Here is a 27,352-nt window from a genome sequence, read left to right on the forward strand (position 1 = left end):
GGATAAACAGATTGAAAAGGGGTCTTAGATAACATCTACCATAAAAACTCTTAAAAAGGTATCAGAAATGCATCAAAACACAATAATGTTGACGTAAAGACCCCTACCAACTAATCTCAACACTAATATTTAGTTTTGGAGAAATTGTTTACCTTCTGTAAGTTTAAGAAATATTGCTTTAGTTTGTGATTTTACTGATATCAAATTGATTTATGAATTATTAAGTGATTAAAGCTCGTAATTATGTTACCAAATTGGTAACGGAATTACCAAAATATCTGTAAGGGAATTACTGCAAGTGAATTGGCTACAAAGGGAAATCATAATAGTCACAGACTACAGTTGGGTCACCTGCTATGACAATCCAGAGAATGCCAGACTAATCTAAGTTTAATGACACAATTTCCCCATGAAGGACCTCCGCACCACCTTCCTGTTCAAGTGAGCACAAAAATATATTGCATGCTTCTGCATAAATGATGTAATATGCCAGGGAGACATGTATACTGTAGCTAAGAAAGTAATACTAAGTGTATGCTGTGTATTAAGCTTAGTAGTCTATGTGCCAACCCTAATCATTTGGTCCTGTTTCCCCTCCAAATTTTGCCTACTGTTTTGCTGCCAGACAAGGCTCCGCTGATAGCCAGGTGTAGCAGTGGTAAGGTGTTGGGATTGCTGTTGGGACAGCATTATGTAGGCCCTAACAGTGTGTGGGCACCGTTTGTCACCGTTATAGTGCAATTAATGTATTGTTTAGTGTTGTGTAGTGGCTTTGCTGGCATGCATCTAAAATGTTTGTTGTTTTTTTTGCCTCATCAAGATTTACATGCTTAAGTCGCCACTGATCGATGCACGTTTAGATGCAGTATTCGGCTGTTTTGGCTCCTTCTTCTTCTTCTTCTTTGGTATGATGGAGGTCCGCAAACAAATGTTATAGGTGCATGCCGCCACATACTGTATTGTGAAAAAATTGCCCAACAACTAACACTACACCCATTAAAACCTCATCACTATTCCACTACTTTGGCCCTGTCTGATCCTGCACCAGGCCAGCAGCCTGGGAGGACTGGACACTATCGTTCAAAACACCTTCTCTGCAGCTGTCACCACAACATCTATCCTCTGTGATTTACGTTGAGATCCATGGCCATAAATGCCAAAAAACAAACCGTATTCCTGTTATTCCAATCACTCTCTATTGACCATGGCCTACTCACAGGGATCTTCTTAGAATCCCTCACCCTGGACCCATCTTCCTCTACTACTCTATTCACTGCTCTGATTCTGGCAACCTCAATCTGCCTTACTCTCACTGGACACCTCTGATCCTCAGCATCATGGGTACCCCTTCAGTTTACACACCACTTTTTCTACCGATACTACACATTCATTTTTCTCATGTCCTCCTGCACACTTCTCACATCTACAAATCTCCCTCCTACACACTGCTGCCACATGACCATAAACTTGACACCTAAAACACTGTAATATGTTCGGTTAAAAAGCTTTCATGGGATAACTGACACATCTTAACTTGACTTTATCTGGTAAAAACTCTGCATCAAAACTCGACCGTATCTTCTCTGTTTCACCACGCTCTCCACCGGGTCTGCACCTCACCAAACGGCGGGCGTCGCAGACACCGGGAATCTTCAACTTCAGTTGACCCTCCTCAACACTTAACGGCACTCCAGTTATCACTCCTTTCAACAGGGCCCTGCTCCAGAGAGGAAGGCAAGTCACAGTTCTTGTCCCCAGTCGCATGGTGCGGAGTGGACACTCCCTCTGGATGACAGAAACACAAAAAAACAACACGATTCCACCTCGAGTCACTTTCACCTACCCAACATTTCCCAACCTCTTCTCCACCCAACCTGACACCACATATGGATCAGCCAGAAGGCAAGCATCCATTCTCTCCAAAAAATCTCACTCCCACTGGGCAAAGAACATCTTTGTCACCATCAGGACAAGGCTCAAACTCTGCGTTCTTCACCACACCTGCCACCGCAGTGAATTCATCCTCACTCTCGTCATGTTCAATTTCCTTATGCAGCATATTTACTCTTAACATGTTCCACCTCCGTCTTGGCACTCCCCCACCATTGTAAAACCTTGGGCTCCCGAGTGGTGCAGCGGTCTAAGGCAGTGCTAGAGGTGTCACTACAGACCCTGGTTCAATTCCAGGCTGTATCACAACCGGCTGTGGGAGTGCCATAGGGCGGTGCACAATTGTCCCAGTGTTGTTAGGGTCTGGTCATTGTAAATAAGAATTTGTTCTTAACTGACTTGCCTAGTTAAATAAAACATTTGGAAGCTATAGAAATTAATGTACTAATGTCTACATTTGTTTTTGCCATGTTTATTATATTACAGACACCTTAATGCATACTTATAAATTATATTATGTGAGCTAAACATTAAACAAATATGAAACATTTTCCTTCAAGTATAATTTTACTGTCTCCACTACAACAACAAAAATACTTGCATACATGTAATTTTGTCATTGAAACATTCAAATGAAATACTGTAGAATTCCATTCATTTCTATGGAAGACTGCTTTTCCGAAGAGTGCCAATACAGCCGACCATTGGTTTCATAGCCTCAATGTCCCAAACATGCCGTGGGGAATAGCAATCCAAGGTTTATGTACGTCATTGGGAGGCAACCCAGAGAAGAAAAAAAACATTCCGCTCACATTACAGTTAGTCCTCCGCCCACAACCTGGGCGTCAGTTCATTCTGTCGCGATCCCTTCATCCGCACAAAACAAAACATTACTCGTTGACTACAGTACTCATGTCATCTAGTTCTAATAAAATTATTTATATTTTTTGTGTATCGTAGGTTACTATAAAAATGCATTCCGGGACTTTGGAAAGAATGGGGTCGCCGATAAAAAGGACGCTTTCTCGGGGAGTGAGTGAGGACGAGTCACTTCGCAACATTATCAAAGAGGTGAGCGTCGAGCAATCACGTCGTTAATGTATATTGCGACATTTACAAGAGTCATGCAGTCTATTATCTGTAGGCTATTATCTACTTTTATAGAGTCTAATTTGACATTACTAGGCTACAGTCGAGAAGATTCATCCTCGAGCGTTACAGTAAGCCACTACATATGTTTTATATTTTTAATATGTTTACTTTGTTTTTACTGTTGTGTAGCCTACTCATTTTCATTTAGACTCACCCCAATGTTACTGTAGCATGCGGTTTTACATTGTTTCAAGTTCACTGACGGAAAACGTTAACATTGTTACAATGACTTCCTTTCGAGCAGTGTTACATTGTAGCCAGCCTACCCACAACTGAATTGCCTTCAAATGACTTTACGTTTAGCTAGTTACTTAAAACACCAGAGAAAAATGGCTTCTAATCTCTGACTAACCTTAGTGTCTCCCGTTAGGGCACAAGTAAAACAGAATGGCTACTTCGTTACAGTGTGCATAGAATATGGATGAGACATTGACATTGCATGACTAATGTAGTTAGAATTCAGTCATCAGTGGTTCATCGTAAGTTAATTTAAAAAAATCATTGGTAGAGTACAGTAAACTTACAGTCCATGAGAACTGGACCTAAGAGGTTTGCCAAATTGTGTTGATATGTAGCCTAAGGGTAGGCCTAAATCCATTTTTAATTCAATTTAAACAACTTTCCATACATGTCTGTCCATGGAAGTGGTTAGAAAGTCCCTTTTTGGACATGACTGTCAAAACATTCACGAAATAAATGTGCTCAAAGTTGACCCATTTTGCATACCCCTCCATACCATAGTCATCCATGTCTTCATCACTGGAAAAGATAAATGGTTGAGTTTGATATAAATGTTTTCAAACTGTGTTATTATTTATTGAAAAAATGAATTTTAAACCTTTAATGTCAATTAACTAAACTGATTTCTGATTGTTTTCATATTCACATATGTTGTAGCTTAGACCCTATTTCACATAATTTGAGTTTGTTGTGCCGTCCATTGGTTGAGACACATGCTCTTGAATACAGGGTGGGTGACATTTCAATCATAGAAATATAATTTATAGAATGGGTCTATCCCTTCAGACCACTGCAATTTAGCTAGTACACAATTGAAATTCAATTAAGATTGTAACTTTTAATTATTACCACAAAATTGACCGCCAGTCCAGCTTCTGTTGAATGTTAACTTAAATGGTAATGTCTATTCTATTATTTATATTTCTATGATTGCATTAGGTTTCCTATGGAGGATTGCCAGTATGATTTAAAACAAATATTCCCAGTAAAGTCAACATTCTCATCTTTGCGGTACCATTTGAACGTTTACATTTAAATTGTATTTATTATGAATCCCCATTAGCTGCTGCCAAAGCTGCAGCTGCTCTTCCTGGGGTCCAGCAAAATTAAGGCAGTTTATACTATTTTAAAAACATTACAATACATTCACAGATTTCACAACACACTGTGTGCCCTCAGGCCCCTACTCCACCACTACCACATATCTACAGTACTAAATCCATGTCTATGTATGTTATCGTGTCTGTGCCTATGTTTGTGTTGCTTCACAGTCCCTGCTGTTCCATAAGGTGTTTCTTGTATCTGTTTTTTTTCAAACTAATTTTACTGCTTGCATCAGTTACATGATGTGGAATAGAGTTCCATGTAGTCATGGCTCTGACCACACGACTGAACAGTCGTCAAGGTGCGATCAGCCTGACTAACCGGTGTCGGTATGTAGCCTCGCTACTTTTATAGCCTCGTTACTGTATATAGCCTGTCTTTTTACTGTTTTATAACTTTACCTATTGCTCACCTAATACCTTTTTTGCGCTATTGTATTCAACAAACGTGGCAACTTGGATTTGAATTATATGAAAAAAATAACTTTACACGTTTTTTTGATAATTGAGTTTAAGGTAAACATTTTTAAAAAGAAGACAATTTTCAGCCGTTTATCTTTTCCAGTGATGAAGACATGGATGTCTCATAGTATGGTGGGGTATGCAAAATGGGTCAACTTTAAGCATCTTTATCTCTTGAATGTTTGGCATTCAGGTCCAAAAAGTCATTTTCTGAGCACTTCTACAATGGGCAAATATGTATTGAACTCTTCAACTCAAAAGGGGTGCTGTCAACCTGATTTGAATTCAAATGGTTTTACCCATAGGCTATTATGCAATAACCCACTCATTTGATTGCGCTTCATTCATGAATCTCTGTAAAACAATTATCCGGCCTCATTATCAAGCCTTTCTCCGAAATGCTAATATTCAGTAACAGTAGGTAGGCCACTCATTAGATTGACCATCACGGAAGACTTCATACCTTAGCAAGTGATAATTCCACATCAATCAGTGTAGATGACGGGGAGGAGACAGGTTAAAGAAGGATTTTTAAGCCTTGAGACAGATTGTGTACAGTATGTGTGCCATTGAGGTTGAATGGATAAGACAAAATATTTAAGTGCCTTTGAACGGGGTATGGCAGTAGGTGCCAGGAGCACCGGTTTGTGTCAATCACTGCAACGCTGCTGGGTTTTTCATGCTCAAGTTTTCCATGTTATTCAATAAGGGTCCACCAACCAAAGGACATCCAGCCAACTTGTCACAACTGTGGGAAGCATTCGAGTCCACATGGGCTAGCATCAAGGTTTCCGTTAGGAAAATACGGCACCGGGCAACGTGACTGGACAGATTTTAATTTGCCAGACATTTGAGAAATTTGCCAGATAGCCATATGCATAACGCATTAGGGCGTCCACCCACTGTGCTCAAAATCACATTTAGATTATTGTAATTCATTTTAACATAATATAATTTAGTCTGTAAAGTTGAACGTTCTTGTACCAAAATTAAAAGTCTTATTGAAAACGTTACCCGTTACGACGTCATCCCTGCTATAAATGATATATTTGAATAATATAATTTGCGAGAATTAACCTAATTTTGCTAACCTGCTACGTTAAGGTTAGCTAAAATGCACAAAAAAAAAAACGGGGTCCCTTCTAGCCATGACCGGGCTGGCCTGCCCCTCTCCCCCTTCCCCCTGCGATTCCGCACCAAAGCAGTGGAAAGAGGACACTCTTTGGTGGCAACAAAATAAATAAATTATAGAACTGATGTTGGACAATCAAATTCGATTGGTAAATTAACAAAATTCAGCTGGTTCATTGAGAGCTTATTTTACAATGCTCCTGTGAAACGAGGCCCGCGCAGTGCATTTATGAAAGCACGTGCCTCATGTCATGTGTGATGTACATAACTTATTGATAACAACTCTGTCCTACTATAGGCAGTTGGCTGCCTAGTGATTGGTAACTGTCCGATGTAAATAGTTGGCAATGCAGTTTCATTTCCAAGTGCTACTGAAGAAGCTCAACTGAAATACACATCATTACTCTACTCTAGTCTATCAATCCATTCCATATCTAGATACTATACATGACACATGGGCGGCATTTTAGTGATCTAGCAAGCTGCTTGGACCATGCGAGATGAACACAATTTGCCTCTAATTTACTTCCGTCTGCGGCGGACCTTGGTCTGCTCAAAGTGAGCTGTCAGGAATTCAAAACTGTCCAACTCCTTGGAGCAGCTTGTTATGCGCATCAGCCTTGTCACTTTGTCCTCGATGCTAACCAGACCGGACACGTCGCAAAATAAATTTAGAAATCCACCCACACTGCTCGCACGCTCCAACGACCGTTTGCGTTGCCAAGGGCTAAAATAGAAGTCATTCCTATTTCTGAGCAGATTGCGCTGCAAGTTCTGCCTCTCCCATCTCCTCATTGGTTTATAGAAGCAGGTACCCATGTGCCATCTCCTCATTGGTTATACCCACGTGGGTGAATGAAATATGAAATGTTTTGCTGGTTGTCGTGGTAAAAGTGTAGATGCCAATCACCATATAAATTCAAAGATGAAAAAGCCTGGAAGGAGAGATGACTAGAAACGAGTCGGTTGGCCATTTTATGTGTGGATTAATTGTCGGAGTAGAAGACCTTGTGCATTCCATGTAAACGAACAACTCAATGTTTATATCCCAGGATAAATTAGCTAGCAACAGCAAGCTAACTAGCTAAATTGCCATATGTTTAATGCTTTTCGACCTGTCCCCAAATTGTCATAGGTTCAGAGTTTGTTTTGATATTTTAACCTGCGTGTCGTGATCGTGTTTGGTGTAGGGGGACAAAATAAATGTATGCACAATGGCGCACACGCGCAGCCGGTTTGGGTTCCGTGTTATGAGGATCTCATGTCTTTTGCATGAGTAAAAATAAACACACACCCGACACTCATTTTCAAGCAGCTTGATAATTTATTAGCCTATGAAGTATATTTGCCTTTGAAGTTGGCACACATTGACTTGTATTTCCAGCAATGAATAAAAACATGATTTTGCCGATTGGCCGGAAATAGTTTTATTTATTGGCTTTTAATTTTTTATCGGCCAAAAGCCATCGTTTTTCGACACCTTGTAGAGTCAATGCCCCGATGAATTGAGGCTGTTCTGAGGGCAAAAGGGGGTGCAACTCAATATTAGGAAACTTTTCCTAATGTTTGGTACACTCTGTGTGTACCAGCTGACTATGGGATGTGGGAACAATGTAAAAAGTATGCAAACAGTTATTCCCACATGCTTTGTAGACATTATTATGGCTCTGTCTGATGTCTTTTGTTATTTTGTTAGACGGAGTGTTCGGCCAGGCGTCTGACACGCAGTGAGAGCAGAGGGGGGACCCTCAAGAGGAGAAGTGGGAGTCAGGTATAATAAGAGCAATGGATGAAGCTACTGGTATATTTAGAATGTGTCCCAAATGGCACCATATTCCCCACAGGGCAACCCTACACTATTGATCTGACATTTAAACATGATTACCTCTGATTCTATCTGTGCTATGAACCATACTAAGAGTATGCTAGAACTTCTTATTATATTACTTGCTTGAGTGTTGTTGACCTTTCTCTTTGTCTTGTTCCCGCCAGCAGTCTGAGGATCAGGAACTAATGATGGAACTCCCTGAGATGGTGATTATCTGCGCAAGCTTTTTTTTTTTTTTTTTCCAGAATAACTTTTCTCATATTTGAGCAGAATAACCAGTTGTTCTACTGGATGTCAACCTTCTCACTGCCTGTGCTGCATATTCAGAGGGTGCATACTCTTTATGAAACTCATACAAAATAACCCAGGAAGAAAGAATTTAGCTCCAGTGCAATTATGGGTTGTCATGCCAGCATCTTGTTGCTTTATAAAGAACCTGGTATGACTCAAATAAGGACCATAGACAAGCAATAGCTATCAAAAAAATTACATCTCCATGAAGCAATATCCAACAGTTGAATATCAAATTACATGTTAATTAAACCAGTATTGTTGTTCGTGTGACTAGATGAAGCTGCCCACTGCCATGCCTGTGTTTGTTGGGAGCGTGATGACTAATTGGATCTTCCCACGGATATGCCTGTGTTTGTCAGCTTGATCTGCAGGCGAGCTACGACGACGTGTTGCGAGAGCTCCGTGGGCTGGAGCTGCAGCGGGAGACTGTGTTGTTCCAGGTGGACGTTCTGCACGATGCCCTAGAGGGGGCAGAGGAGATGCTGGCCGAGGCTCAGAGAGAGGCCAGCCATGCCACCATGGTACATCCAGTCATACACACTTGCAATGACTGAGATATGTGGTTGTATGACCGACCTTAGTGAAATGCACTGACTGTAAGTCACTCTGGATAAGAGTGTCTACTAAATAAACAGAATCTAATGAACATGTAAAAAGATCCTGGAGGAGCAAAACAATGCTTATAGTAGGAATGTGTTATTTCCTGTGACCCAATTGTGGTTCTCCTACTGTTGAATCACTGCTCTAAAACAATTGACAACCCTCAGCTGCATTGAGTCATAAATGGATGTGTCTTTCTGTATTTGTAGGAGTTGGCGCAAGAGAGAGAAGCCAAGAGGAAGTTGGAGGACATGGTCAGCTCTCTGATGCAGGAGGTGGAGAGGCTAAAAGAGGTAATGAAGTATGAGGAGGAGGAGCTTACATAATCATACAGCGAGAGGCACAAGTACAGCAGGATTCCTGGTTTTGGACATATCCACGGCAGGTAGCCTAGCAGTTAAGTGTTGGGTCAATAACCTAAATGTCGCTGGATCTAATCCCTGAGCTGACTCGGTGAAACAATATTATGTCCTCTTGCGCAACCCTAATTGCTCTGGATAAGAGTGTCTGATAAATTACTAAAATGTAAAAATAAAGAGTGACTAATAGCTTGTAGCTTCATGCCAGCTCTGGTTTATTACGTATCTCTTTCCTTTGTCAGGGGAGTGTTCTCTCTTTCTCTCGGCTCTGTGCTTTGCTGAACTTGACAGAATGAAGTGTTTCCACTGCTGGGTAATTTCAGCCTGGGGGACAACCTCTCACCATACATGTTATTCTCAGTGTGTTTTGTGTACATTAGCTTTCCTAAAATAGGGCATGTAAATGATTGATAGATATTTGTTCTGTCCCAAAGGATATGTTTGATAAAGGTGTTATGCTTGCTACATGTTGACTAATGTCATGTGGAGTACATTTTGTGTTCTAATGAGAACAGCACATTTCACTCGGTTACATTTATATTACATTCTAACATTTACATTTTAGTAATTTAGCAGACGCTCTTATCCAGAGCAACTTAGTTTGTGCATTCATCTTAAAACGGCTAAGTGGGACAACCACATCACAGGCATAGTAAATACACTTTCCCTCAGAATAGCTATCAGCAAAGTCAGAGCTATCTGGTTATCTGCTACTGAGGCTTGTGGCAGGTTAGAAGGGAGTTGTCTGTTTGCAATTAAATGGGATAATCTACCTCAAACCTACGAAAGTCCAGAGAGGGCATATGGAAGAAAAATGTATTCCCTTGCTATGTCGAGCACAATTTATTTATCTCATGGTCACTACATAACAAAAGTTGTTTTGTTGACCATGAGATGATTGTCTCATGGTCATGACATTTAGGGCTCCCAAGTGGCACAGTGGTCTAAGGCACTGCATCGGTGTCACTGGTTCGATTCCAGGCTGTATCATAGGGTGGTGCACAATTGGCCCAGCATCGTTAGGGTTTGGCCAGGATAGGCCTTCATTGTAAATAAGAATTTGTTCTTAACTGACTTGCCTAGGTAAATAAAGGTTAAAATAAAACAAAGTTGTTTTGTCTAGGTCAACTATATAAATAGGAATGTACTTACTAAAGAGATTGACAGTATGGTTGAGGCGGCAGAGCTCATGGTGGATCAGATCATACGTTTTTATTGATTGCCACACTGATGGATGGTACATTTCATGCTTTCATTTGTGTTTGGAGCTCATTATCAGTTTATAAATTAGAATGTTAGCAAGCTAAATGTCCATTACCCAGCGCTAAGAGTTTGTGGGGGATTTAAGCCCTGAATGATGCCTGACAAGCAACTTGATCTCTCAGGCTGTATGCCACCCCCAGGACCACAGCCAATCGCATGCAAGCAACAACGCAGCTAACTTGGCTGGCTAGGTAGGTAGTCTTGCTAGCTAGCTAGTTGTCTTTGCTGGTTGTTAGTTTGCATAACTGATATGTGTATAATTGCAAGGGACACTTCATGTTTTATGGATAAAATAAAAATGTACAGAGTTCCTGACAGGCTGATCAGATTCAATAGCAGCATCAGAGGCTGATGTCGGAATGCTCTATATATTGATAAACGTCACATTGTATTTACCCCTCCCAAAAAGGAAATGCTAATTAGAGGCTTATGTGGCTATCATACAGAACTACAAATGCCCGTCTCAAGCTTCACGTCATTTACCATGGCCATGATGATCTGGACGAGACTGACAAATCGAGGCAAAAGTAAGTTTATCTTGAGATTCTATCCAATGTTAGCTAAATATGGTAATTTATCATTTGTGTAAATTTGTTTAAACGAAGAAGTCTGAACTGTATTGGGCAAGTAAAAAATGAACACACACCTGATAAATGCATGAGAAGTTCATAACTAGTTAAGGTTTCATAAACCAACAGTTTAGCTTGCTACTGAACTAGCTAGCTAACTTAGTTTCACCATATAACATTCTAGATCATGTTTGTTTGTGTCTGTGGGTAATACTTTACTTGCAGCTATCCTAGGCTAGCAGTATTATTTTGGTCTGGCTTTTTAGAGGTTTCAGAGATGGACTGATTAGCATCCTAATCATTAGCAAGTGTATGTACTTTACTGCGAGGAAAATTTGACCTGTTTGCTGTTTCCCCTCTAGACAGCATATCATTAGTATAGCTAGTAGGGAAGGTTATGTAACTTTATTTAGTCCTACCAACTATGGTAGGTTTTAAATGAATCGTTTTTTTTCAAGTGTGTGTGTGTATGTACTTTTTACCCCTTTTTCTCCCCAATTTCATAATATCCAATTGGTAGTTAGTCTTGTCCCATCGCTGCAACTCCCGTACGGACTCGGGAGAGGCGAAGGTTGAGAGCCATGCATCCTCGAAACACGATCCCGCCAAACCGCACTACTTCTTGACACACTGCCCGCGTAACTTGGAAGCCAGCCGCACCAATGTGTCTGATGAAACACCGTACAGCTGGCAACCAAAGTCAGCGTCCACTGCGCCCGGCCGCCACAAGGAGTCGCTAGAGCAAGATGGAACAAGGACATCCCAACCGGCCAAACCCTCTTCTAACCCGGACGATGCTGGGCCAATTGTGCGCTGCCTCATCGGTCTCCCTGTCACGGCCTGGTGCGACACAGCTCGGGATCGAACATGGATCTGTAGTGACGCCTCTAGCACTGTTACACCGCTGCTCCACTCTAGAGGCCCCTAAGTATAATTATTAACCTTATTTGCACCTTCTGTATTCCAGAATCAATAGGTCTTATCACCTCTCAACTAGGCAAGCTGTTTCGACCTGCTTTGGTCTGTTTCAGTCATTGCAGCAAGTCCTGAAGAGCAGGAGTGTGTGTGTGTGTGAAGGGTTTAGTTCCAGCCCGGCCCTAACACCTGACTTAAATGATCAACATGACGAATCACAGCGATAGGCTATGATTTGTAATCGGGCATGAGCTGGGCTGGAACAAAAACTTACACACCCTCTTAAGTCATTATTCAGTACGGGTACAATCGGGAGGGGGGGTTCAATTTCCCGGTATTGATATATAACGCACACTCCACTCTCAAGTCAACTTGTTGACTAATGCCAACGCGGCGGCTGCTAAGAAGGTAGCAACTGCGGCCCAGAAGACTACAGTCAAGGCAGCACTGGTCCACACCTGCCCTGTCTATCGGGAAAGTAGTATTGGCTGGTACTGTATGTGCCTTTAGGTTCCTCTCCATGTGTAGGCTGTTGTGTGGTACAGTCTTTCATATGTGTAGTAGTGTGGCATCACATTGCTTAGTTTATAATTTGTGTCGACTTTGAATTCAATCTAAACCACAGATTAACTTCCTCCATTTTGTCTTTCACCTTTTTATAGACGCAGACCTGAAGACATTCAAGCAGCACTTTGAGAACAAGCATCCCAAGTCTCCAAAGGTCCCAGTACTGGTTGATGTGCAGGCCTAAGTGACCACACACTCAAATGGACCTACAGCTGGGATAAGATTCTTCCATCATTCACACACAGTAGACATAGTATAAACCATGTTGTCAACAGTGTTGTCCTCAATGCTTAAATTGTATTGTGTATGGCTCAATTGGTGGAAATGCTGTGATCACTCATTGTCTTTAATTGTGATTCACAGACACAAATTGACCACGATTTGAAATCTGCAACTGAGACAGAATGATGTCGAGGGACCCGCTGAGACCCCATGTGTAACTGGACCTGGACCGGATATTTGTGGCGACAACCTATAAGTGATGCAGAAGCACACCAGCACCCAATTTTATGTTTATTCCATGGCCAACCATCCCTCTAGCAACCCCTTATTCCACACTGCCTTTTATGCCCCATGGTCCCTCAACTTTGGACACTTTGGAACTCTCCATCTCATCTACCTTCATCCATTTTCCCTATGCTGCTTCCTTCACTCCTCCTGATTTGATAACATCTAGACTCAGTAACACGTTTAAAAGTGTTGTGTACTGTTTTTGCCAGCTTTTTTTTACTCTGGTGATGCTGTCTTCCTGCTTATTCTGAGGTTCATCTTGAATGCAGTGGTAAATGTGCTGCTCACAATTGATAGCAGCAACATTGACTTGTTAAATTGACAAGAAAGCTGTTGATATAGTTGCGTTTCGGCATGTCTTCCTTGTTTGGAGTGTGCTTCTCATTCTGCTGGAGTTGACCTAGTATTTATATTAAACCTGCCTTATTAAACATGCATTCAGTTGGTTCTCCGTTTGTAACTCACCCACCAAAAATCACTATGCTGTTTTACATTTTTTATTTTTGCTGATCTAATTTCTAAAATATAAAATCAGAAGAATCTGTGTGCTCTCTAGTAGAAGAGCACCATATGAACTATTATTACTATGTCCCAGGTTTTTGGCATTGATTAATATAATTACATCAAGTCAGATGTTTATATGTTATGTTTACAAGGCATTGTTTGCTATTTTGATTTCTATAAAACACTGGAGTTCGGGTGATTGATGGAGGACTAGGTGCGTTCTTGTCAAATAAATATGCTTATTCATTCATGATTGTGGATATATTCTGCAATTAGTTAATCTGTCTTTGAATCTGCAACAGAAGATGTCAACAAGTTCTGAATTGCTTTAATATAGCAGTGCATTCTGACATCATACATATAAATAGGTTTCACCACATTCATCTAGTTGGCAGAAATTATAAGGTATTAAATATATCCCTTCACTGTCTGTAGGAGAAGAGCATCTGGTAAAGTAAGGGTATGTTGCTAATATCAACTAGCCTGGTATTCATGGCACATCGTAAATATCTGACTGCTACTAGGATAGTATTTTGTACAAGACACCACCAGATGCATAAATAAGCCACATATTAGTTAAAATATGGAAATGAAATGTTAAATACATCTTGTTTTGGATCAAGGTAGCTATAGCTAGCTAGCTAGCTAGCTGACAGCAAAGGTGTCAGCTAGAGATTAAATTAGGAGCTTTAAAAAAAAAATATTTAACCAGGTAAGCTAGTTGAGAACAAGTTCTCATTTACAACTGCGACCTGGCCAAGATAAAGCAAAGCAGTGTTACACATGGAATAAACAAGCGTACAGTCAATAACACAATAGAAAAAAAGTCTATATACAGTGTGTGCAAATGGCGTGAAGAGGTAAGGCAATAAATAGGCCATAGTAGGGAAGTAATTACAGTTTAGCAAATTAACACAGGAGTGATAGATGAGCAGATGATGTGCAAGTAGAAATACTGGTGTGCAAAAGGGCAGAAAAGTAAATAAAAACAATATGGGGATGAGGTAGGTAGTTGGGTGGACTATTTACAGATAGGCTATGTACAGCTGCAGTGATCGTTTAGCTGCTCAGATAGCTGATGTTTAAAGTTAGTGAGGGAAATATAAGTCACCAGCTTCAGCGATTTTTGCAATTTGTTCCAGTCATTGGCAGCAGAGAACTGGAAGGAAAGGCGGCCAAAGCAGGTGTTGACTTTGGGTACGACCAGTGAGATATATCTGCTGGAGCTCGTGCTACGGGTGGGTGTTGTTATCGTGACCGGTGAGCTGAGATAAGGCGGAGCTTTACCTAGCATAGACTTATAGATGCCCTGGAGCCAGTGGGTCTGGCGACTGGAGCATACAGGTCGCAGTGGTGGGTGGTATAAGGGGCTTTGGTAACAAAACGAATGGCACTGTGATAGACTGCATTCAGTGAGTGAAGGAGGCTTTGTTGCGAAATAGGAAGCCGATTCTAGATTTAATTTTGGATTGGGGATGTTTAAAATGAGTATGGAAGGAGAGTTTACAGTCTAGCCAGACACCTAGATAGTTGTAGTTGTCCACATATTCTAAGTCAGAACCGTCCAGAGTAGTGATACTAGTCGGGCGGGCAGTTGCGGGCAGCGAACGGTTGAAAAGCATGCATTTGGTTTTACTAGCGTTTAAGATCAGTTGGAGGCCACGGAAGGAGAGTTGTATGGCTTTGAAGCTCGTTTGGAGGTTAGTTAACGCAGTGTCCAAAGAAGGGCCAGATGTATACAGAATGGTGTTGTCTGGGTAGCAAGAGCGACATCGTTGATATATAAAGAGAAAAGAGTCGGCCCTAGAATTGAACCCTGTGTTACCCCCATAGAGACTGCCAGAGGTCCGGACAACAGGCCCTCCGATTTGACACACTGAACTCTGAGAAGTAGTTGGTGAACCAGGCGAGGCAGTAATTTGAGAAACCAAGGCTGTCAAGTCTGCCGATAAGGATATGGTGATTGACAGAGTCGAAAGCCTTGGCAAGGTCGATGGCGGTTATGATATCGTTTAGTACCTTGAGCATGGCTGAGGTGCACCGTGATCAGCTCGGAAACCGGATTGTACAGCGGAGAAGGTACGGAGGGATTCGAAATGGTCAGTGATCTGTTTATTAACCGATAGGGATATCCTTGTCTCATCGCGCACCAGCGACTCCTGTGGCGGGCCGGGCGCAGTGCATGCTAACCAAGGTCGCCAGGTGCACGGTGTTTCCTCCGACACATTGGTGCGGCTGGCTTCCTGGTTGGATGTGCGCTGTGTTAAGAAGCAGTGCGGCTTGGTTGGGTTGTGTTTTGGAGGACGCATGACTTTCGACCTTCGTCTCTCCCAAGCCCGTAAGGGAATTGTAGCGATGAGACAAGATAGTAGCTACTAGCAATTGGATACCACGAAAAAGGGGGTAAAAAAGGAAGCCAGGATGGATATAGGTCTCTAACAGTTTGGGTCTAGAGTGTCTGACCGCGGCAGCTTTCCAATCTTTAGGGATCTCAGACGATACGAGAGGTTGACCAGACTGGTAATAGGGGTTGCTACAATGGCGGCGGAAAATTTTAGAAAGAGAGGGCCCAGATTGTCTAGCCCAGCTGATTTGTACTGGTCCAGGTTTTGCAGCTCTTTCAGAACATCAGCTGTCTGGATTTGGGTGAAGGAGAAGCGGGGAGGCTTGGGCAAGTAGCTGCGGGGGGTGTGGGGCTGTTGGTTGGGGTAGCCAGGAGGGAAGCATGGCCAGCTGTAGAGAAATGCTTATTGAAATTCTCGATTATCGTGGATTTATCAGTGGTGACAGTGTTACCTAGCCTCAGTGCATTGGGCAGCTGGGAGGAGGTGTTCTTATTCTCTATGGACTTTACAGTGTCCCAAAACTTTTTGGAGTTAGAGCTACAGGATGCACATTTCTGTTTGAAAAAGCTAGCCTTTGCTTTCCTGACTGACTGCGTGTATTGGTTCTTGATTCCCCTGAAAAGTTGCATATCGCGGGGACTATTTGATATTAGTGCAGTCTGCCACAGGATGTTTTTTGTGCTGGTCGAGGGCAGTCAGGTCTGGAGTGAACCGAGGGCTATATCTGTTCTTTGTTCTACATTTTTTGAAAGGGGCTTGCTTATTTAAGATGGTGAGGAAATTCCTTTTAAAGAACAACCATGCCAACAACACATTTTTTCTTAAGGACCTATATCCCACAGTATGGCATGAAGCCAAATAGTCCTACATTAGATAGCTTGATCCTTGTCAAACCCCATTCAAAAGGGTCGGTCTCTAGACTGTATGATTATTTGGCTTAATGCCATACTGTGGGATATGTTATGCTACAGGCCCACATAGAGGTATCCACAGACACCATTAAAATTGCTTGGGAACAAGAACTTGGGTCAGAAATCTCAGATGAGGACTGGATAGAAGCTCTCAGGAATATAAACCACAGTTTGCCACAGAATGCCAGACACAACCTTGTACAGTTTAAGGTGATACACAGGTTACATTACTCAAAAGTGAAACTGCATAAAATATTCCCCGGACACCTCACCACTGTGTGAGAGGTGCAAGCAGGATGAGGGGACGTTGACCCACTTATTCTGGACATGTCCCAAGTTACATGTTTACTGGGCTCTCATTTTTGATTACTTATCTAGAGCCTTTGATAGAGTTCTAGCCCCAGACCCATTGACAGCTCTGTTTGGTACAGTTGATGGGAATAACCACGAAGGGAAAGCTGTCTCTCTTTGTACTCTATTAGCCAAAAGGCTCATATTGCAATTTTGGAAACTGGAGACTGTACCTACCTTTGAAATGTGGTTACGGGATTTAGGGAATGTAATACATATGGAAAAGATTCGATACAATACCTCCAATAGAAGTTCAATGTTTTACAAAATATGGCAGCCGATACTGGATAAATGGTCTAGTCCAGCTTCATAACTGGGTTGTCGATCTGCTGCTCCTCTGTGCTGCACTCCACTCAATATTTATTTTTGGCTTAACTACACTGCTTGTAATGACTATATGCTGTCTTCTTATACATGTACCACCTAATAGGATTTTGTTTTATTTTGTGTATGTGTACAGTGCCTTGCGAAAGTATTCGGCCCCCTTGAACTTTGCGACCTTTTGCCACATTTCAGGCTTCAAACATAAAGATATAAAACTGTATTTTTTTGTGAAGAATCAACAACAAGTGGGACACAATCATGAAGTGGAACGACATTTATTGGATATTTCAAACTTTTTTAACATATCAAAAACTGAAAAATTGGGCGTGCAAAATTATTCAGCCCCTTTACTTTCAGTGCAGCAAACTCTCTCCAGAAGTTCAGTGAGGATCTCTGAATGATCCAATGTTGACCTAAATGACTAATGATGATAAATACAATCCACCTGTGTGTAATCAAGTCTCCGTATAAATGCACCTACACTGTGATAGTCTCAGAGGTCCGTCAAAAGCGCAGAGAGCATCATGAAGAACAAGGAACACACCAGGCAGGTCCGAGATACTGTTGTGAAGAAGTTTAAAGCCGGATTTGGATACAAAAAGATTTCCCAAGCTTTAAACATCCCAAGGAGCACTGTGCAAGCGATAATATTGAAATGGAAGGAGTATCAGACCACTGCAAATCTACCAAGACCTGGCCGTCCCTCTAAACTTTCAGCTCATACAAGGAGAAGACTGATCAGAGATGCAGCCAAGAGGCCCATGATCACTCTGGATGAACTGCAGAGATCTACAGCTGAGGTGGGAGACTTTGTCCATAGGACAACAATCAGTCGTATATTGCACAAATCTGGCCTTTATGGAAGAGTGGCAAGAAGAAAGCCATTTCTTAAAGATATCCATAAAAAGTGTCGTTTAAAGTTTGCCACAAGCCACAGTTTGCCACACACCGAACATGTGGAAGAAGGCGCTCTGGTCAGATGAAACCCAAATTGAACTTTTTGGCAACAATGCAAAACGTTATGTTTGGCGTAAAAGCAACACAGCTGAACACACCATCCCCACTGTCAAACATGGTGGTGGCAGCATCATGGTTTGGGCCTGCTTTTCTTCAGCAGGGACAGGGAAGATGGTTAAAATTGATGGGAAGATGGATGGAGCCAAATACAGGACCATTCTGGAAGAAAACCTGATGGAGTCTGCAAAAGACCTGAGACTGGGACGGAGATTTGTCTTCCAACAAGACAATGATCCAAAACATAAAGCAAAATTTACAATGGAATGGTTCAAAAATAAACATATCCAGGTGTTAGAATGGCCAAGTCAAAGTCCAGACCTGAATCCAATCGAGAATCTGTGGAAAGAACTGAAAACTGCTGTTCACAAATGCTCTCCATCCAACCTCACTGAGCTCGAGCTGTTTTGCAAGGAGGAATGGGAAAAAAGTTCAGTCTCTCGATGTGCAAAACTGATAGAGACATACCCCATGCGACTTACAGCTGTAATCGCAGCAAAAGGTGGCGCTACAAAGTATTAACTTAAGGGGGCTGAATAATTTTGCACGCCCAATTTTTCAGTTTTTGATATGTTAAAAAAGTTTGAAATATCCAATAAATGTCGTTCCACTTCATGATTGTGTCCGACTTGTTGTTGATTCTTCACAAAAAAATACAGTTTTATATCTTTATGTTTGAAGCCTGAAATGTGGCAAAAGGTCGCAAAGTTCAAGGGGGCCGAATACTTTCGCAAGGCACTGTAAGTTAAGTTTTGTTTTGTCCTCTAAATTGGCCATCCCATTCAACAGTACAATGAATGTCATTGTTAGTATTGCTGTCTTTTTCATTTGATTTTTTTATTGTAAAATAATAAACATATTATATATATTTTTTTTAAAGAACGACCAGGCATCCTCAACTGACAAGATGAGGTCAATATCCTTCCAGGATTCCCGGGCCAGGTCGATTAGAAAGGCCTGTTTTAGGGAGCGTTTGACAGTGATGAGGGGTGGTCGTTTGACCACGGACCCATAGCAGATGCAGGCAATGAGGCAGTGATCGCTGAGACCCTGATTGAAAACAGCAGAGGGCAAGTTGGTCAGGATAATATCTATGAGGGTGCCCATGTTTACGGATTTAGGGTTGTACCTGGTGGGTTCCTTGATAATTTGTGTGAGATTGAGGGCATCTAGATTAGATTGTAGGAATTCCGGGGTGTTAAGCATATCCCAGTTTAGGTCACCTAGCAGAACGAACTCTGAAGATAGATGGGGTGCTTGCAAGGATTTGTAGTCTTGCATGATGTCTACTTTGATAATTACCATTTTCTAATCTGCGTTAATAGAGATGAATATATTTATAAAAGTTACGTTGTTCGAGTGTAAATCTCTATGAAAACATCATGGCAGGGAAAGCCTACATGAAACACAGACCTTGTTTCAAGTGGGTCTGAATTCCCCTATGGAAAAAACGATTGGAACCATTCCTGTGTATTATGACACATCCACTGTGGAGCTCCATAGAGCTAACCCCCTGGATCAGGAATGCATCTGCCTATAAAGCACTTTGACAGCTAATCTGCCTGCAAGGAGCCTTGCCTATAAAATGGCCTGCAAGGCAGCATCCTGATTTATCAGAAATTGAATCTGATAAGCCTGTCAGGAATGGAGGTCACTCACTTCAAATTGTTATATCCACAAAACATGAAGTGTCCTTTAATTATACACATATCAGTTATGCAACGCAGCTAACAACCAGCATTGATAACGAGATCGCTTGCTTGCCAGCTAGCTAACAAGACTACCTAGCTCACGAGACTAGCCCAGTTAGCTGCATTGATTCTTGCGTGAGATTGGCTGTAGTCTTGCGGGAGCAACACAGCCTGGGAGACCGCACTGCCTGTCAGGCATTGTTTAGGGATTAAATGCCCCACAAGCGCATTTGTGATCAACGCAGCCACAGGGTCTCTTAACAAATTAATGGATGATCCGTGGTGCTTAGATTTTCTTGAAATCTTGACGAAACTTTTATGTAGTGATCATGAGATAAATAAATTGTAATCTCGACATAACAGATTTCCATATAAACCACATTGTTATGATTAATAATGTTAAACAGTGTTAAATAACCGTAAGAAACTGTCAACTGCGTATATTTTCAGCAAACTTAACGTGTAAATGTTTGCATGAACATAGGATTCAACAACTGAGACACAAACTGAACAAGTTCCACAGACATGTGACTAACAGAAATTGAAAAATGTGTCCCTGAACAAAGGGGGGGGGTCAAAAATAACAGTCGGTACAGTCGGTAGGTATCTGGTGTGGCCACCGGCTACATTAAGTACTGCAGTGCATCTCCTCCTCATGAACTGCACCAGATTTGCCAGTTCTTGCTGTGAGATGTTACCCCACTCTTCCACCAAGGCACCTGCAAGTTCTGACATTTCTAGGGGGAATGGCCCTAGCCCTCACCCTCTGATCCAACAGGTCCCAGACGTGCTCAATGGGATTGAGATCCGGGCTCTTCGCTGGCCATGGCAGAACACTGACATTCCTGTCCTGCAGGAAATCACGCACAGAACGAGCAGTATGGCTGGTGGCATTGTCAGGATGAGCCTGCAGGAAGGATACCACATGAGGGAGGATGATGTCTTCCCTGTAACACAGCGTTGAGATTGCCTGCAATGACAACAAGCTTAGTTCGATGATGCTGTGACACACTGCCCCAGACCATGACGGACCCTCCAATTCCAGATCGATCCTGCTCCAGAGTACAGGCCTCGGTGTAATGCTCATTCCTTCAACAATAAACGCGAATCCGAACATCACCCCTGGTGAGACAAAACCGCGACTCGTCAGCGAGAGCACTTTTTGCCAGTCCTGTCTGGTCCAGCGACGGTGGGTTTGTGCCCATAGGTGACGTTATTGCCGGTGATGTCTGGTGGGGACCTGCCTTACAACAGGCCTACAAGCCCTCAGTCCAGCCTCTCTCAGCCTATTGTGGACAGTCTGAGCAGTGATGGAGGGATTGTGCGTTCCTGGTGTAACTCGGGCAGTTGTTGTTGCCATCCTGTACCTGTCCCGCAGGTGTGATGTTCACATGGTCTGCCACTGCGAGGACAATCAGCTGTCCGCCCTGTCTCCCTGTAGCGCTGTCTTAGGCGTCTCACAGTACGGACATTGCAATTTATTGCCCTGGCCACATCCGCAGTCCTCATGCCTCCTTGCAGCATGCCTAAGGCATGTTCAAGCAGATGAGCAGGGATCCTGGGCATCTTTCTTTTTGTGTTTTTCAGAGTCAGTAGAAAGGCCTCTTTAGTGTCCTAAGTTTTCATAACTGTGACCTTAATTGCCTACCATCTGTAAGCTGTTAGTGTCTTGTTTCAAGGACAAATGTACATGTATTTTTGTTGTTGTAGTGGTGACAGTAACATTAGAACTTTGGACATTTTATTGTACTTTAAGGAATTTATACTTTAAGGAAAAAATATACTTTGTTTAGCTCACATAATACAATTTAAAAGTATGCATTAAGTTGTCTGTAATAGAAAAAATGTGGCAAAAACCAAATATTTCTTACTATGGTGGTGGGGGGGAGGTCAAAATGGAGGCACGCTGGCTTTAGAAAAACTCTGTCATCTAGTTTATATATAAATCATTGGTAGCAACATGTGAATGTTATTGTGGAAATCTGTTGCAGCTCAAGTCAACTACAAAACCCACAATAATTAGGTAGTTAGCTAGCAAATGTATCTACACACAATAATACCAAAGTCAATATTAGCATGTGAATTAGCTGGCTAACTGCACTATCAATTTAGGAATCTTATCTCACAGAGTCAAGCTTGCAGTTCCTCTCTGCCCAGAGCGAGTGCAGAGCATGTTGCTTTTCGGTTACTGTCCCAACGATCTTACCGCTAGGCTATCTGCCACCCTTATAGAACTTTTCTACATGATTTCCTGATTTCATAGATGGAAGTAAAATTTTACCCACTGATAGAACATAGGTTTTCACCAAATTGACAGGACTTTCATGATTTTTATTTCTGGGGGTGGATTATCCCTTTAAAGCCCTAAGAAGTGCTAAACAATGTATTCTAGCTGGCAGTCTATATCCTCCTCACTTTAAGAAATCTCAGTAGATTTTCAAACAAATAAATATTTGCAGAGACTGTGGTCGTAATAATTTGGTCATCTGATCATCAGCATGGTCTTGTGGTTGGGCAAGTCCAATGTGACCCAAGGCTGTGTGTGTGTGTGTGTCTTGTCAAATGGCATTGGCCTTGTAGCCAGAACGCACTCTGCTCTGCAGTAGGATGGCTTGCCCACAGCCCACTTACTGACAGATATGCAGATGCTGTCTGTTTCCTTTTGTAATCGGGAAATGGTAATGTCACAATTGGCCTGGCTACTTTCCCAGCCCATGCCTCAAACCTACGTTGAAGAAATACAGGTGAAGACAACGGGATTCTAATATCCCATAACTTTGCAACAATGGGACTAACTATGCTAGTTAACAACAGCGCTAGTAGTTAGCAACTGCACTGGTCCGAGATTAATGATGACGTTGTCTTAACCTGTATATTTTCGACTTAGCCTCAAACCATGCAAATAGAGCTATGAATATATTGATAGTATAGCACGAAATGTACTACAGGCTATAAAATGTATTTCACAGAGATTTGGACTCATTCGTAATAGTAACAGCCAAGACTGTGTAAGTCATTATAATATGACTGTTCTTGTTGAATTTGGTTTTCATATCACCCACTTCTAGCCTGGAGTGTCCTGTTGACATTTGCATCTAGTTTTACAGTATGAAAATCTTAGGTCTGTGAGCTTCAAGATGTAACACCTGCCTGTTTCCCTGCTGTAATGAGGTCTGTACAGGGTTTGCGTCCCTAATGGCGACCTATATAGTGCACTATGTGAAAATGGTTAATATAGATGTTATATCATCCTGTTCCACAGGAGAGGAAGACCATTCCAGAAGTACCAGTGTACACACTCGTCAAGGAGCAGGAGATGGAGGAGGAGATGGCTAGACAACAAGCACAAGAGAATAAAAAAAATAAAATAGCACAGGAACAAGTCAGTGACACACCAGGGGATGAGGACAATTCTACCAAAGATGCGCCTCTCTCTATTATCCAATTGGACAGTGAGAGCCCCGGGCCCAACAACAAACTAACATTGGAGACCAGCGCTGGAGGGCTGCTCGCCGCCTCCTTCAAAAAGGAGAGGGAGGAGCCGCCCTCTGACAGTCCAAACCGGCCCCTTCCTCTCCACGTCACCCGGCTGTGGTCCTCTGTGGACTCTGAGGACATAGAAGAAGGGGCAGAGGACAGCTTCACCAAGTTCACTAAGATGGTCAACAAGACCTTGGGACCGTTGATGCTGGGTAGCCAGACCCCAGGGAACAGTCAGGAGGAGAACAGGCGTGACATCTTTCCACATAGGAACAACGACACCGACAGCATCAGCGCCTATGAGGATGCCTGCGCTGACACGCCCGAGCTGGATGAGGGAGACGGGCCAAGGCTGCCCCATGATGAAGGATCCCCGGTGGATGATGATGAGGGAGAGCCGTCGAATGGCAACGATCCCAAGAACCCCAAAAACACCAATGATTCTTGCATTCTGTCGTAAGAGCTGCAGAACTGTTGTGGTACGAAAGGTCAAATGTGATCTCACTCTGTCTGCCCTCTTGATAATATAATATATGCAATTTAGCTTTTATTCAAAGCAACTTAGTCATGCGTGCATACCTTTTTTTACATCTTGAAAAAGGGTTAAAAAAAAAATATATATATATATATATATTTTTTTTTAAATGTGCCTTTTATTTATACAGGTTTTTCTCTTTGAGATAACATCCCTTTTCCAAGAGAGACCTGGTCCAATAGCAGCAAGGGGGAACAACGTTTCAGACAAAACAAAACTGTAAACACACATACAGTACAACAAAAACATTTTACATTTACAAAAACACGAAGGTCTTGACTAAAAACAGCTGGCCTAAAGACAATTACACTCTTCTATGATATATACATCAATGAAGTGTTTATAAAAGGGTAATGTCAACATTGGGAGTTGTCTTAGCGCAATCCGGCACGGTGGAATTCCAGTAATGTCTACAGACGTCTCTTTAGTCAATCTTTCTCCCTCGGCATGACTTGCAAGGTCGCACTTAAGTGTTTAGTTTTCCTGCCGTTTGGCACAAAAGGTAAATTATCTCCCTCTGTTTATTAGTGACTGATGATCACTTAAGACTGTTTGCGTACACTGAACTATCAGATATGTTTCAGGACACACCACAGACCTCTAGCATTCTAAACAGTCAAATGATGTGATTTATAGATCACATACTGATAGTGCTGATCGATTAACAAAAATGTTTAAGGTTCAATTATTTAAATTCCATTTAATTCTGTTTTTTTTCCTATGAGATCAATGCGCAGTTTCTCTAGAGATAAATCCGATCAAGCTGAACTGTGCGATGTAGTAGGGAGTTGTAGTTTCCAACAGGAAACTAGGAAATCACAGAACGTGTGATTGAGAGTGATAGAGCAGTTGTTTCGTGAGGTATCTCTATCTGAAAATACATGATCTAAGCGATTGATAGTTTGTATTCAGCAGTCATAAAAATATGCCTTATTTACTTTGAAGAACTACTAAAATAGTGATTTTGTCAGACTGCATATACAGCAGCTCTAGAGATGAGATGATGACATGGAATTAAATACTAATCATCTTGTAAAATACACAACTGAAATATTTTATGAAAGTCATGTGAATAAATTATGGTTAATAAGTGATAAGCAGTAATGGGCAGTCACTACCATCATGGGACTTTATTCATAGTTTTTTTCTGTGTTGCAGAATTCAACACACACAGTGCATTTAATGTCTAAAGAAATGATCTAAACCAAAATCGAAAACCGTGATTATTTTTTAAATAATTGAACCAAAACCAAACCGACCTCAAAAAGCACTAATTGCTCAGCTCTACATACTTTAGAGTTGTAAGACGAATATAGCTGTTTTTGTGCTCTTATGAGATCAGATGCTGGCAAGATTGTAATCACAATAGCAGGCAGCCAAGGAGCTAGCTACTATACTACAGGGAATGTTTTTAGGGAATTTATGGGTGTTAAACCATCATTTTCTCACGTCAACAGTTATTTCATCTAAGAAGTACTTGGTGCCTTTCCTGCCTCACCTTAAGGCATTTTATAAATATGAAAGCTGAACTTGAAAGATTGAATATGAATTTACTGAATCTAATCTAGCTTTAGTTATTATCAGACTTCCATCATTTGAAGTTAGTATGATACTAGCATGATTGACAAAGGGAACAATCCATTTAATTGTAAAACTTTAATGATTCCTGATAATATTTTTTACTGACACATACAGTAACAGTACTGTATGCTACTCAGTGCTTTTAAGGTCATGCTTGCATGGTTGCAGTGAAACTACTGAATTGGGAGAAACTTGTTATCTTTTTGTATCTGACATTGCTGGACAATATATCCTTTGTTTTTATAATTTTTCTACCCCTAACCATTAACACAAGACCTGATGATAATCTTTTGACTTGGAGTTGCTACCTATACATTTTCTTATGACCCAAAATTAATCCCAAATGGCACCCTGTTCTCTTTGTAGTGTCTTATAAAGGGAATATGGTGCCATTTGGGACGCATACTTTATCAACATTTCTGTCCATATTTGAAGCTAGCGAGGTCAAATGGAATTGATCTGTTTTCCAATCCTCACCTTTTGAAATTGGTTAAGTTTCCATGGCTACCTAGAAGTCTTTTTTACTGCTGTGTAATATGAATGTGAACTTGGGTGCAAATCTTACACTGCCTTCATCACTAGGTTTTGTGTATTGTTGGGGCTTTGTGTGTATCTCAAGTCAGAATGTAGCTCTTAGTGGAAGGGAAGTGAAATTAGGAATAAGATTTAATTATGTTACTTTCTAACTTTGATACTTGTGATTTACATGTTTACTACTTCTATTCTGTTTCTGTTGCCTGAATTTCTGTTTCTGCTGGAGATATACTGAACAAAAATATAATTGCAACATGCAACAATTTCAAAGATTTTCCTGAGTTACAGTTCATATAAGGAAATCAGTCAATTGAAATACATTCATTAAGCCCTAATTTATGGATTTCACATGACTGTGCAAGGGTGCAGCCATGGGTGGGCCTAGGCCAACCTACTTGTCAGCCAGGCCCACCCACTGGGGAGCCAGGCCCAGCCAATCAGAAGGAGTTTTTCCCCATAAAAGGGCTTTATTACAGACAGAAATACTCCGTAGCTGATGTGGAGGTCCTGGTCATACCTGTGGTATGCGGTTGTGAGGCCTGTTGGATGTACTACCAAATTCTCTAAAACAACATTAGAGGCAGCTTATGGTAGAGAAATGTAAATTATATTCTCTGGCAACAGCTCTGGTGGACACTGATGCAGTCAGCATGCCAATTGCACCCTCCCCCAAAACTTGAGACATATGTGGCATTGTGTTGTGTGATAAAACTGCACATTTTAGAGTGGCCTTTTATTATCCCCAGCACAAGATGCACCTGTGTGTAATGATCATGCTGTTTAATCAGCGTATTGATATGCCACACCTGTCAAGTGGATGGATTATCTTGGCAAAGGAGAAATGCTCACTAACTGGGATATAAAGAAATTAGTGAGAAATAAGCTTTTTGTCTGTATGGAACATTTCTGTCATTTTTTTAACATTTAATCTCATGAAACATGGAACCAACACTTTTCATGCTGTGTTTATATTATTGTTCAATATGTACTTAAGGTTTCTAAACAACCAATACAGTACCTGTTATGTTGATGAACGGTTGTGTCTTATAACTCTATTGTAACTTGATGTCACAATTTATCTTGAGGAACATTCAAGTATTTTCTGAAAAACTACTGATGTACAGTTGAAGTCGGAAGTTTACATAGACCTTAGCCAAATACGTTTAAACTCAGTTTTTCACAATTCCTGAGATTTAATC

The 27,352-nt window shown here is 41.5% G+C and overlaps 1 protein-coding gene across 7 annotated transcripts; it reads left to right on the forward strand.

Annotated features, from left to right (window-relative positions):
• The first annotated feature begins 2,697 nt into the window (after window positions 1-2,697).
• LOC110528234 (uncharacterized) lies at window positions 2,698-27,187 on the forward strand. Of its 7 annotated transcripts, none has more exons than XR_016497359.1 (8): window positions 2,703-2,961; window positions 7,675-7,749; window positions 7,971-8,012; window positions 8,460-8,621; window positions 8,910-8,993; window positions 10,445-10,513; window positions 10,769-10,849; window positions 12,469-13,320. XR_016497359.1 is itself a non-coding variant. In XM_021610113.3 (6 exons), exons 1-6 carry the CDS (start codon window positions 2,863-2,865, stop codon window positions 23,961-23,963), a joined length of 1,140 nt encoding a protein of 379 aa, XP_021465788.3. In that variant the 5' UTR covers window positions 2,698-2,862; the 3' UTR covers window positions 23,964-27,187. The 7 variants fall into 7 exon arrangements, 5 of the variants coding, with proteins under 5 accessions (XP_021465788.3, XP_021465790.3, XP_021465787.3 ...); XR_016497360.1 differs by lacking the exon at window positions 12,469-13,320 and adding an exon at window positions 11,412-11,819; XM_021610113.3 differs by lacking the exons at window positions 10,445-10,513; window positions 10,769-10,849; window positions 12,469-13,320 and adding an exon at window positions 23,286-27,187 and having other exon boundaries at window positions 2,698-2,961.
• The last annotated feature ends 165 nt before the right edge of the window (window positions 27,188-27,352 follow it).

Source organism: Oncorhynchus mykiss, chromosome 7 (assembly GCF_057628025.1).
Source record: "Oncorhynchus mykiss isolate SJ-2025 chromosome 7, ASM5762802v1, whole genome shotgun sequence".
Taxonomy (NCBI): domain Eukaryota; kingdom Metazoa; phylum Chordata; class Actinopteri; order Salmoniformes; family Salmonidae; genus Oncorhynchus; species Oncorhynchus mykiss.